The sequence below is a fragment of the Clavelina lepadiformis genome, chromosome 5 (genome assembly GCF_947623445.1).
Source record: "Clavelina lepadiformis chromosome 5, kaClaLepa1.1, whole genome shotgun sequence".
Lineage (NCBI taxonomy): Eukaryota > Metazoa > Chordata > Ascidiacea > Aplousobranchia > Clavelinidae > Clavelina > Clavelina lepadiformis.
The window spans coordinates 22,029,824-22,043,045 of NC_135244.1; the positions used below are offsets into that span (position 1 = coordinate 22,029,824).

Here is a 13,222-nt window from a genome sequence, read left to right on the forward strand (position 1 = left end):
TCCGTTGGGCTCAAAAATTTCCGTATAAGGACACTCGTTAGTTTGTGATGCAATAATATATACTTTATACATGCGCAAGCAAGATGATAGAAAAGGTTTATGAGCAGGCTTCATAATAGTGATGTAATAAAAGCGTAGGCTACTGTGGCTGCTAGCCTTGTTCTAGGCTTTTGTTCTTGTGAGTTGTGATCAGGTTGATTGTCATTGTATAGTTTGTCGATCTAGCAACAATCGCTATGTACAATAGAACTTGCATATAATGGACACGTGTATCACGAATAACCGTATACAACGGACTAATTCTCCAGTCCCTTTGAGGAAAACAATGTAAAACACCTCGTATAAAACGGATATCGCATATTACGGACAAATTTCGCTGGTCCCGACTGGTCCGTTATATGCGAGTTCTACTGTAGTCATCTGCGGCCATTTTACCTTTACTTCGTCTATAGTGACACTTCGCTTATAGTGACACTTTTTCCGCGGTCCCTTCAGGTGTCACTATAGGTGAATTCTACTGTATAACCCAATTTCTTATAGATTCACTGAAGTCAAGTCAAATTCGTGAACCGTATGTTTTCTACACAGGTCCTACCAATATATCATGTGAAAAAAGGGATTACTCATTCGAACACGATTAGCCTTACAACTATTATACTTTAAAAGATGGAATTATTCCTTTCAGCTCATACGAATGGCTAATCCGTGCATTCCTTTTTCCCTTTCCTATGGGCTAATCCTTGACGAATGGGGTGTTGTAATATAAAATTAGTGTATATTGTATATGTATTGTGTTATAAAGGCATTGATTTAAACGTATCAATAGACTGATTGCCAATAACATCTTATTATTTGCGTTTTTAAAAGTTCAATAAATTACTATCACTTCCATTTTTCGCCCATAAAGTTAGGCAAAAGTTTTGAGAAAAATTATATGGAAATATTTAACTATACGATAATGAAACGCAACAAACACTGCGATTGTTATCATGATAAAGTAAATACAGTCAAACAAAAATGACTTTGCAAAATCACAGACAAAGGCCATGTATGGCCCTTGTTTGGCACGTAATGATTTGGCCATTCCTAAGCTAGCCCACACATAAGCTATACATGCTACTTCGTAGCCATGTAAGGCCCATAGATAAAACCTACATAATTTTTGACTGGAATAAAAACATACACACACTGGTATATGACATCAACTGCCTCCTCTACCTGTCAAAATAAAAAAGTCCCAACTTTCATTCACTGTAAGTCTTTACAACGGTGCATTTCTTTTCTTATTAAACGTTGTCGCCATATAATTTGTTCCTCGTTTGCTTTGATAAAATGATTTTGTGCGATAACTATCGCGTCTAGGCTCAGCAATGTTACGTCACCTTTATGCAAAGGCACATTTGGAAGACACTGTTTCCAATGTCTTCCAAGTTGTGTTGTTATAATCATATTTGTGACGTTTACCACGCTATTACATAACGTCATATTTGCCATAAGTCAATCACAGTTCACGGTAAAATTACAGATTTACCGAAATGTAGTTGATTGACAGTTGATTCCGCGAGCTTACCTCTGCTTGCACTTTTGAACTTATTGCATTTTGATGACTTCTGTGTGATTGACAGCTTATTAGTAAACATGTTTATCTGTACGATTGACCTCGTATTAACAGCAGCGTTATGATAAAATAGACGTTGATTGATTGACATATTGTTTCCTGTATCCATCACCTGACTTGTAATACGTCACGTTTAAAGTCCGAATCATTTCCGTGTGGAAAAACGCATTACTCTTCAAGTGGAACTCTCTTTCTTTATTATCTTTTCGTCGTATAAATGTACCTTGCATGCTATGTATTAGCAGAGGGGTTTATTTAGAAATGGTATTAGAGAGATTAATGTTGTTGTTCAAACATTAGTCCTCCAATGTTCACCTTAGAGTTTAAAGTGAAATTAATGATAAAATATAGATTGTAATAACCCTGTGGATTATTCCTTAATCCAAAAATGAAATTTAGTGTGATACGCTCTTGCTGTTAAATAATTCTTAAAGAAATCCTTCTGTATAATAATAATGTTGTTGTAAATTTTCAGTGTTGTTAAAGTAATAATGAAGAATATTAAAATCTACTTTAATCAGATTCTCAGCGTTTAAAATTGTATAAACTATTCAACTGAAGTTTAGGAGTTCCAAGACAGAATTCGCAACCTTCTAATCATTCTTAAGAGTCAGATAACAATATATCATAATATCCATAATTTGGCAGTGTCCGAATTGTCTATGTTACAAAACTACAAAACAGAGACCCCCACATTAATTAACAGCTAGCCAACAAATACACAAGGCTGAGTAAAACTGAACTCGTTCTACCTCGGAGTTTAAGCAACTTCTGAAACTTTGGTATAATTAGACGGGTGGGTGATAACCACGGCACTTCCTACGGTCCTTTTCGAAAGACAGGAAGATGTTTGAAGGTAGCCAGGGGTGGGCGCCAGTCAGCAAGAAAAAGTAGTGAGACGAGCAAGAGGCCAAACAACACATCATTCATAACATTCTTAAAAATAAACTTGTTGTTGACAAATTATTAATGAACTTGACCGCATTAATATTTGCATATATTAAGACGCAGTAACCATAACCTATAAAGCACTAATCTCATCGAAAGCAGAAGGAAGGTAACTAACAATATGCGCAAAAGCATGATGCGAACATGCCAACAATAGGTAAAACCAAAAGATAATGGTGAGAGTCGTTTGCCTTCGCAGCAGGGTTTATGATTAAGTGGAATACAACGTCTACTGCCAAGACATCAGGCTTGGGTACCAACTAGCCTAAGCCAACTGGGCGAGATGAAAATTAACCGAAATCTACTGCCCACTCGAAATGCCTTGGTCCATAACCATTGCGAAAAAGGTATAAAACTGACAAAATGAAACAAAAGTCTAAATGCCTTCAAGACAGAGTTGACTTTGAAACCATATATCGCCTGCTGGAATAAACTAAAACCAACAGGAGTGGAAGCGAAAAGGAAACCGGCAACTACCATCGTCTACAAACCGATCAAGTTAGGAATCGATTGCTTCCGGGACCAAAGCAAATCTGGAAACTTTGCTGCCTACACAGCATGCTTTTGAAGGTAACCAACTTACGACTAGAATTCTCCAGACCGTGGTAAAATTTCCAATTTGTCTGCAATTAGAGGACGAAAGGATCATCTGATCCCAAAATCCGCTTCTATGAACAAAATCTCAAGCTTATCGCGCAAAATAATCTGTAAACTAAATTATGGTAGCCAAAAGGTTGTTGTAATCGCTTCGTGTCTCAGTTCACGCCACAACTGAACATTCAACCAAAACACATGAAATGATCTCACAATCAACTGACGTCACGCTTAGGTACAATTTCAGTAACCACGATTAGAGGTGCTTGATGTTACAGAATACAGATTATAGCTACAGTTACAGTTACTGTTACTGTTACAGAATACATTTGCTGATGTTACAGATTATAGCAGGTAGAAACGCAAAGCGTTTTGCGGTCATATGTGTGCACGGCGGAACCTTGTAACTGAAATGCAAATATCTTTTCTTTTAATTAGTTTAGCAAACTTTAAAAGCTTGCAATGAGTAACAATAAGCATTAGTTATTTACTATAATGTTCTTCGACGGTACATATGATGGGCAAGGTCAAGAAACCACGTCACCAAAGTTCAAGTTTCAAAACAGGAAACGTTTAAAATTTTCCACCAATCAAGTCAAAGCAAAGTAGCGAATACCTTGTGAACAACAAACTTCACTCGAAACAAAATGCCCAACTACTTCCAGACTTTTCTTTTTTGTTTGTTTCATGCGGTTTGGCGATATAACATAAAAGCGCATAACGGCTCATTCTGCAGTCATATTTACACGGATAAAAATACAAAGATAAAGTTTATTATGAGCTATAAGTTGGTGATAAACCAAAGCAAAAGATTTACATGTTATGTTGATGTGACAGCATTTTGGTATGAAAAAATTATACTTAAAGTCATAGTTTAGTGTTGGTAGCATTATGTGAGGTGTTTTGTTATTGCATGAGGAACTTTAAAACAATGTTTCCTTTTTAACTCTTGAAGCAGTTTTCATGCTTACCGCGCTAAATACGAGAGTTTTGCTTTACGTAGCAAATTACGGCAGCATTTCTTTGTTTCATCGTTTGGTGTGGCCCGTCCATTGTTTTCTTTCTGTTAAGATTTAATCACATTTGAAGTTTAAAGAAATGTTTTATGTCGACCTCTTCAGAGCTTTATATTATTGTGTTCCAAGAAATCTGTTCATTAGTTTAAGATGATCGCGGTTTTATTTATTTTCTCGGTCGTCGCAACTCTCTCTCATTCTGATGAGATTCTGACTTGCACGAGACCGGACTTGCAGATCAACGCTTTGCAAAACCCAAACAATAGCAATTTCACCCGGGGATTTCCCGGACGACGGGGTCCTGCTGGGTTAAAAGGTGAACAAGGGTCAAAGGGTGAGAAAGGCGACCCAGCACATGACGTTGATGTCTCGCAACTAAGAGGTACCACGATTTCAAGTTTAATTCCGTTTTGATCGATTATTTAGTGCTGACGTTGAAAGCGTTGTGTTTGACTTTTAATGGCTGTAATGATATGCTATGTTTTTATATTTTTTGTAATATTTTATCTTTTTGTAAGATATATGTTTTGAAGTTTATTTTAAAAAAAACATTGATTTAAAAAAAAACAGGTTATTTTCGGAAGTTTTGTTGTTTTTTTTTAGAGCGTTTGGCGAGATTGGAGGAACAGTTACAAGATGTCACATCCTGTAGGCAAACATCTCCATCAATAAACAGAAATTAAAATAAATCTGCACAAAAATAAACATATGTTATAAGCTTAGAATGTAGACAATGAATTTGATTATTACCAGCCATCCAGCATGTTTCTGGATCACTAATGTCTGTCTTTTTTTAAAGACCGACCCTACGAAAATTGTTCTCAAATTTTTCAACAAAATCTTTCAAGTGGATTCTATGAAACAGCGTCTCTCTCCCGATACATGCGCAAGTTTGAATATTGCGATTTATCCGACAACGCCAAAGGGAAGTATGTGGTATCTGATTATATATTCATAACATTTCATTGATATAAAAAGATATTTACATTATGGAAGCAAGATTGTGCCTATGATGCAAGCTCATTTTTCTTCTTTTCAGAGGGTTCCTCACGCAGTACATTTTCCTGTAAACACAATCGAAGGGTATTCAGTGGTAGTCACAGGTGAGCCTATTCGAGGCTCTCCTGATTGGTGGGTTGAGAAGGAAACAAATGACGTCATAACACGAAAACATATAATCATTTTTGTACAAAATTGATTTGCAGGTTTGAAATTAATTTCAAGACTGACACTGACATTGCGTTAATATTCAAGTCAAGATTTGATTTAAATCGTTTGGAATTTTTGACTTATATTGATGGTCAGTTTAAGCATTTTGATTTTCGTGCTCTCCCATTTGCCCATAACAAATATTTCAAAGTAAGTAACATGCCTACTAGTTTTAAAAGAAAATGTTTGTTTAAATAGCCTACTATTTTAAGTAGCCTACATAATATTATTTCAAAAATACGTTATAAATATATAACCTACGTTACTATATCATAACAACAATACTTTTGCAAAATTACTGTAAAAGTAAACAAGTCATTTAGCTTTTATTTATGTCTCTCATGTTATTTATTTCAATTCAGTTGAAATTCTACATTGACAAGAACGCTTTCCACGTGTTTCTTGATGATCGCCATCTTGCAGATTACAATCATCGATACCGTCCTATATCGGACATTCGGAAAATGCTGATTTACAACAGCGTATCTATAAACCGAATTTGGATGGAATAACGCCGCTTATCTTTAACGAGGGTTACTAATACTGGCAAGAACTTAGCCTATGAAGAAATAACAATATTTGTAAATATGTCTTTATATAATTAATCAAAGGAAAATTTCAACGCTTGCATTGGCCTATTCTTCCAGTTCCGTAAAACTAGATTTCGCTTCATCTTTCTTAAGCGATTATGTGGTTGATATTTATTCCTCATTCGTTGCATAAGATTACGAGGTAAATGCTATTTCGTGATTTCGATCGATTCTCGTCTTTTTATTGTCGAATAAAAGTGAACAACCAAACGTGTCATTTATCTTGCTTTTAGTTCGGATCGTGATGGTCACAGTGATGCTTAAATTGGTTTTGCTTGAACCCCAGCGGTTAAGCGAAGATCAGGATACAAATGACGTGAGTTTCTGAATTTCAACGAAGGAATTTTGAAACCTGCATCAACTTTTGAGTCAGCACACTTCAACCTGAACAGCAGGCAAAACAATTACGTCATTTCCGTTTATTTCTCTTAGTTTTCGCGCTTCCGGTCAACGGGAGAGAGTGACCAGTGTTTTTAAGGTGTTGAAACAACTTATTTCGCGATGGATACTCTCTCTGGCAAGTAACACAGAAATTAGGAGGCGTCGTCTCTGGGGAGGTGGCAGCGGACGGTTTTGATTTATTTTTGTTTTTTGATTTTTTGTTTTTGCTGCTTTTGGGGGCTGCAAGTACATCGTTTCTTTCGTCAATGATTGGGTTCTCGACGTCACCGGTCGTCACATCATCACCGGGGGTCAGAATGTCGTCATTAGCTTGCGTCGAGCTCGGCGTGACGTCACGTAAATCTTCATTCGATGACGTCATTTCGTTGAAAAGTTTCGCTTTTTGCTTTCTTTGTTTTTTCTGTTTCTTCGTCAATCTGAAATTTCATATTTTCTTGTCAATGACGACGGTTCACAGCGGTGGAAATTTCAGCTAAAACTTTTAACAAAACTGGTAATCTTTCGTAGCAATTACATTTATTACTACAAAACGTTAAGGAGACGAAGGCTGTAATACGTGTGTATACTGTATAGGAAACAATACGTTTATTATCGCTCCATTGAAGACTCGGGAGACTATACCTTGGTTTGTTGACGTCATCAGGTGTTTCGTCATCGGGAATATTTTCACCATCTATGCAAATAAGATAAGATTTAAGATTATCCAGTTAAGGAGAATTATTGCAGCTTTACCAAATCATAACATAACTAACATAACGCAATCATAAGTTACTTAATTCAATAACTTCCGAAATGTCACTGAAATTTTATAGCATAGCCTGGAATCCTAGATGCTTAAACCATTTAAAAATAACGACCTTGGACTTCAAAAATGGATTTAGTCGTTTCTTCTTGTCGCATTTCCGTCTGCAACAACGTCATCTTTTCTTTGTGCTTCTTAGATTTTTCATGGTTTTTTATCCTGAGTTAATCGGAGAATGAAAGAAAGATATGTTTAAGTTGAATGAAAGTGGTTTAAGCAAATTGAAACGCACTAATAATCTAAAGCAGTGGTTCCCAAACTTTAATCAGCTTGTGGAATTCTAGAAAAATTATAAAATGCTCGCTTACAAAAGAAGAAAAGTTGCTTTAAAAATTTTATTTTCACGTGTTAACGCTTATTGGATGGACATGTGCTTGTCTGCATGACTTATTTTAAATATTTATACAGTTCTTTTCCAAAATTCGAAAAAGATTCGCGGCACACCTGAGAATCTGTGGCGGCACACACAGTTTGGGAATCACTGATCTAAAGTCTAAACTACATAATGTCACGACTAAAAATTACATCAAAGGCATGATTCATAAATAAAAATCTTACGCCATTTGAGTTTTAAATTGCTTATTGCAGGCAATGCAGAAGAGGTCGTCTCGAAGATCGTCTTCTTCTTCTTCACTTTGTTGCTCCTCCACAACCTCTTCCTGATCTTCGCCAACATCTTCATCCGACGAAAAGCCAAATTCATCCTAGACCAAAAAAGAAGTATGTTTTCAACACAAGTGCCAACCCAAACTGGTTTAGAAGAACCTAGGCTATATTACCATCAGTAAAATCAGCATTTCCATATTAAGTGTAGAAGAAAAAATGCAAGTTTTAGGTTGAAAATTTTCACCTTGGTATACTGACCTGGTTTTTATCAGACACTAAAATACCATTATAAAACTCCTTACATAAATTTATAACTGTTTGCAATGGAACGATAACTAAAACTGAAGTTTTCCAAAGTTTGAAATACAAAAAAACTTTTGCAGGCAACCTTCAGCATATCTTCCAATTGGGAGACTTTTTGGGCATGTGCGTCATTTTCTTCGCGATTCTGTTGTTCATATAAGGCAGTCTCTTCCACTCGAGCTCTGATTAAGTTAAATGCAATACAATTAAACATATGGTGGAATTTCAATGAATGACGTGATGAGTAACAAAGAGGCACAATTTTACGGGTTGTGCTTGAGTTAGTTTTAGAACTAATAAGTAAACAATTCACTTTTGAAAGAGGAAAAACCCATGATAAATTCGAACTTGGCCCATTTAAAAAAAGTTAACACTTCAATAACAAATTAATGAAGTATTGGCCTCAATCAGAAGGGAGTTATTGACATGCTCTTAGTAATTTAGTAATCTAGTATTCACAGTGAATTATATTGTTGTAAGAAGCACAGCTTGACATTCATTCATGTTCATTTTATTCATCCTCACCTCAATATTTCAACTCTCTTCTCCTCAGCTTTCTCCTTTTGCTGGAGAGCAATTTGCTCAAGATTCTCTCGATGTACTTGAACTCGGGGGTCACGCTTCCTCACAAAACGAACAAGATCCTACAAAGTGACACAAGAGAAATAAAATGCACAGATTCTATGCAAATACAACGCATGATTAAATCAAATACAAAGCGCAAAATATATTTCACTACAATTTAATCATCAAACTTAACTTGAAGGTGAATTCCAACAAACTTACCCTGACAATTTCGTTTCTCTTTTTTTTCTCTTTGTCCCTTTCTTTTTTATTTTCTTTTTCTATCAAACGAGCGATACGACGATCTGGAGCGTCGTGGACATCATATTTTTCTATCCACACATAGGATAGCTTTGTGAAGTAGGACTGCCAAAATGCATAAAACGTATGCACGACCTGACAAAAAATTCAGCCTTGTTAGATCAGTTTGATTGTTGCCAGTTTGTAATCGAAGTAAAAATTTTCTTCAACCTCATCATAATCACTCTCGCCATCTCCAAATTCTGGCATTTCCTCATCCGACGCGGAATCGTCAGAAGAGAAACGTTTGTCCTCCTCTGCTATTTTCTTAAACACATCTCGATAAACTGCATAAAATCCCTGCAAAAATGTCAAAGTTAAGGAAAAAATCTCCATTTCTGAATCTGTGCTTAAACTTTGAGTGAAGTGGAAACGTTTTTCTCAAAAACCAACCTTCTGATCATTCCCGAACCCACGATAAACAGAAGGGGTGAAGAACTCCAACAAACTTAACGTGTCATCCTTAAATGAAGCGAATTGATTTTTATGAAGGATTTCAGTGCGATGACGGTCATACCTGGAATTAAAATTTGGTAACTGCGTAAATTTATTCTCACCAAATAGACATGCTTGCGCTTCACACTTACATTTACAGATTAAATTTAACGTCCCAATCACTAGCTATGATAAGGGAGTTTCAACAAAATGATCAGAAGGATAATTTAGACACGGGTATAGCTCAGAGCGGAATGTATGGCTGTGTTAGACAAAATACCATGCCCACAGAGGCTAAAATTGTGATGTGACGACATGCACTGTGGGCCTAATTCATTGTTTACAATAAATTAATGCTTAATCATGCAAAGTGACCATAATTGTTTATTATACATCGGTGTGAATGTGATAAAAAGTGGAAGGTACATTACTCAATCTCATGTGTACTTGTGCCACACGTTCAATTACAGGAAATAGCATTTGCACAAACACTGAAATTAGCAATAAGCACGAATACTATGTGATCACACTCATTACACAGAAACACAAACCATGCTTTTTCCTGGAGATCTGAAAGGACATCGTACGCAGCTTGGATCAGACGAAATTGTTCTGTTGCCTCTTCAGCACTGTCACGATTTTTATCTAAGATGTAATAAAATGAAACACTTTTAGGGTAAATCTAAGTTGAACACTACTAAGCTGCACAAAAAATTATATGACATTGTTATTTACGTACTTGACCAACATTTTGCCTATAACCCTATCATTGAATATTATTAATAACGCAGCATGATGCAAATTAAGTTCTGGTTCCAGGTTGAAAAGTTTGCTGCGAGAAATTATAAAACAGCGAGCATGAAGAACAGATAGCATAGATACATGTGCAAATTTTATATACACAAAGCTGATAAAATTTTCTATCTTTGAACCAAGTTCTGGTAAGTTGCTAGATTAACTATAGGTTCTGATAAATGCTCAGTTATCTGCCAAAGTTTTCTGCAGAGGATGAGCTTATGCCAAGCTTTGTACAAATCGATTACAATATGAAGATATTAAATACAATTTAGCAGACATGCACGTTACTAATTGTCTGCCGCTTGGGCATTTAAGCTACATTAAAGGATTATTTTTTATTATGGTCTCTAAAGGAGTATAAACCTACTGACCTGGATGCCACTTTAAGGCAAGTTTCCGATAAGCCCTTTTAATATCATCCTCACTCGCGTCCAGTGATATCCCCAGCACTTCATAGTGACACTTCATAATGATAATTTCAAACCATTGACCTACAGTTGCCTAAACACGCTGCATGGAAAACTGGTATTTCAGCACAAGGATATTTACGCCAAAAATTAGGTTACTTATGTTTTACGCTACACCAACATTATACATCTTACTATTTTCCATCGCAACTAGGCCTAGCCTTAATCTTAGTATAATGAATAAAGCTGATTTGAAAGGTGTTGTCTAGCATTTACTTGACTTACAATCTAGAGGTGGGGAAGTGATCCAATTATCACCTGCAAGCCAGGCTTCTAATTCAGAAGCTTGGGTGGAGATTGCAGAGGTGATGGGTTCTGCAGATTGAAGCCTGGGTCGAGATTAGAAAGGTCACAGTCGGTTCGTAAAAAATGAAGCCTTGTTTCTTGCATCGTGGGTTGCAATGTTGGCCTGTAGATGATGTGACCTGTAAGTTGTGGGTCGTATAGAAAGTGGGTTGGCTCCTATGGAACAAGACCTTAGAATAATGGCATCTTTTCAAATTTTCATGACCTGGGTTCGAAGTCATTAAATAATCACTTCCCCTATTGGATATTTACGATCCTGACCTAAATATTTATATTACGCATATTTTCTCCTTTGTCAAGCTGAAGATCTCCGGTGTCATACAAACTTTCCATACAGGCTAAACAACACTAAGAAACTTTTTTACTTTACCATGGCTTCTCTATAACAGTTTTAGTACCACTTTTTGATTCTAAGCACACCTATCTGCCTATATAGCCCAGTCTACCAGTGCTTCTCAAACATTCTTCAACCTGCTGGCAGCTGCCAACTTTTAACTGGTGTAGCCCCAGACAGGAAATTTCCTGTTTTTCGGTGAGGGATCACCTGCTCCACAAGATGGAAAAATTGCCGTTATACGCTCAATTAATGTTGATGTTGATTTATAATAAACGAAGACAAGCTGGTTAGTTGAGCGCCATTTTACAATAAATAATCAACTGGGCCTTCCGTGCATGCTATCAGGTCAAAACTTCAGTCTTTGCAAAAAGTGCTTTCCATGCAGTCGCAGGGAAGTGGCTGAAGCTATTTTTGAAACTCAACAATTTGGACGACTAGGCTGTAAGAAATAGGCTATAAATGTTATGATACCGGCAATACCATTTAGTCACGTAGGCTATAGACTATTTCAAATTACAAACGAATTAAATTACAAGCAATTTTTTTCAAAAAAATGTGCTTATAAATTTACGTTATGCGATATCAGAATATAACCTAGGTCCATTATTAGCTGCTAGCCCCCTAACCGCAGCACCTGTGACCCTCAGTGCCGTCACACTTTAATATATGATTTGCTATTTGTCTGATTGTAACCATAGACTATAAGCCTAGTATTGACAGTATGGTAGCAGTAGTTTTTTGGCATATTTCGCGGCCCACTGGTTGAGAAACGGTGATCCAGCCTACACAAGCGACGCAAAATTCATTTTTTTTTTCACGCTAGCCTACTGTACAGTACGCCTAGAGCCCTAGGCCTATACTCTTTGGTGAATGTCATCGTCTCGTCAAGTCGTCACTCGTCATGTGCTATAAAGCCTATCTCATTCGGGCATCACTAACTTACGGAATTAGAAAAGCAAGGAATCTACAAATCTGAGGAATGCCCCTTCGTTTACGGATAATGAGGAGTTGAAGAATTACGGTTTTTATCTTTTTGTATTTATTACGGAAGCACATAAACAAGGTTAATCGTAAAGTTTAGTCTAGATTAGTTTAGTTTAATTTTTAGCGTAAATCGTGAGCAAGTTTTTTAATCAGGAAATGCATGCAATGGGCTTGCAGCTGTTTTAAAGTCATAGAAAATTTTAACTGCTTGCTTAAAAAGTAAATTCATTTTATTGATTTTAATTAATTTTTATTTCATTTCATTCATTAAGAAACCCAGCTGGGTAAAATAATGCAAGGAATGAGAAATGTCAATCGCTACAAAGGTTGAAATAAAATACTCCGTATAATCTCCCCCTATTCGTAAATTTGGCACTGTATATCAAATTTTGTTTGATTACAGAAACAAAACGTCCACTACAACCATGTTTAAAAATATTTTGACTGCTTTATCTTGTTTTAAATTTGTGTTATTCCGTAGTTTCCCAGATGCAAGTGTGTATTTAAATCCTCAGGCCTTTTATTCCGTAAATTAATGTTGTCCTTTTGCAGCATTACTTTTAAGCTGGATCGACGCAGAGATCTTTCGCGAAAGGAATATGCTTTTATTTTACTTAACAAGTGAGATAGCTGGCTAAGTTAAACAAGTATATGCATAGAAGCCTTGTGACGGTTACGTCACGAGTCATGAGTTGTATTCCAAATGCTGAAATATTATTTTGGGATCTTGCAATTCAGTTGTTGACCGGACTTGAATTCTCCTTAATGACGTCAGACAAATTACCTTGCTTGAACTGGTGTGCCATATATATACTGTTGTATTGTTTAAAAATGTAATGTAACATTTATTAAGCTTTGCCCGAAGGTGAAAGCATTCGTGTCTGAGAATAAATAAAAATGGGAAATTTATAATTTAGTAATTTGTATAGACAGAATCAAGCAA

At 36.2% G+C, this 13,222-nt stretch overlaps 2 protein-coding genes across 6 annotated transcripts; one reads left to right on the forward strand and one right to left on the reverse strand.

The window, feature by feature from the left end:
- Positions 1-2,403: 2,403 nt before the first annotated feature.
- On the forward strand, positions 2,404-6,286 carry LOC143459105 (galectin-5-like). 4 transcript variants are annotated; one of them, XM_076956080.1, is made up of 6 exons: positions 4,416-4,558; positions 4,780-4,824; positions 4,976-5,105; positions 5,216-5,279; positions 5,382-5,535; positions 5,748-6,286. In XM_076956080.1, the coding sequence occupies exons 2-6, from the start codon at positions 4,813-4,815 to the stop codon at positions 5,895-5,897; spliced, it is 510 nt and encodes a 169-aa protein (XP_076812195.1). In that variant the 5' UTR covers positions 4,416-4,558; positions 4,780-4,812; the 3' UTR covers positions 5,898-6,286. The 4 variants fall into 4 exon arrangements, 3 of the variants coding, with proteins under 3 accessions (XP_076812197.1, XP_076812196.1, XP_076812195.1); XM_076956082.1 differs by lacking the exon at positions 5,748-6,286 and having other exon boundaries at positions 2,404-4,558; positions 5,382-5,519; XR_013117741.1 differs by lacking the exon at positions 5,748-6,286 and having other exon boundaries at positions 2,405-4,558; positions 5,216-5,307; positions 5,382-5,519.
- A 93-nt stretch (positions 6,287-6,379) lies between these two features.
- Positions 6,380-12,154, reverse strand: LOC143459104 (dnaJ homolog subfamily C member 21-like). 2 transcript variants are annotated; one of them, XM_076956078.1, is made up of 12 exons: positions 10,911-12,154; positions 10,557-10,695; positions 9,939-10,032; positions 9,346-9,469; positions 9,124-9,252; positions 8,875-9,048; positions 8,614-8,732; positions 8,174-8,270; positions 7,738-7,883; positions 7,235-7,338; positions 6,999-7,050; positions 6,380-6,793 (listed from the first exon to the last, which is right to left on the reverse strand). In XM_076956078.1, exons 2-12 carry the CDS (start codon positions 10,651-10,653, stop codon positions 6,385-6,387), a joined length of 1,545 nt encoding a protein of 514 aa, XP_076812193.1. In that variant the 5' UTR covers positions 10,654-10,695; positions 10,911-12,154; the 3' UTR covers positions 6,380-6,384. The 2 variants fall into 2 exon arrangements, with proteins under 2 accessions (XP_076812193.1, XP_076812194.1); XM_076956079.1 differs by lacking the exon at positions 10,911-12,154 and adding an exon at positions 10,878-10,899.
- Between the last annotated feature and the right edge of the window lie 1,068 nt (positions 12,155-13,222).

Coding starts and splice junctions, on each gene's coding strand:
- LOC143459105 (XM_076956080.1), top strand. Junction 5,280..5,381: donor GTATTCAGTGGTAGTCACAG/GTGAGCCTATTC, acceptor ATTGATTTGCAG/GTTTGAAATTAATTTCAAGA. Junction 5,536..5,747: donor CCCATAACAAATATTTCAAA/GTAAGTAACATG, acceptor ATTTCAATTCAG/TTGAAATTCTACATTGACAA.
- LOC143459104 (XM_076956078.1), bottom strand. CDS start 10,653: ATGAAGTGTCACTATGAAGTGCTGGGGATATCACTGGACGCGAGTGAG. Junction 9,253..9,345: donor GGTTCGGGAATGATCAGAAG/GTTGGTTTTTGA, acceptor ACATTTTTGCAG/GGATTTTATGCAGTTTATCG. Junction 8,271..8,613: donor AAGAGAGTTGAAATATTGAG/GTGAGGATGAAT, acceptor TAACTTAATCAG/AGCTCGAGTGGAAGAGACTG.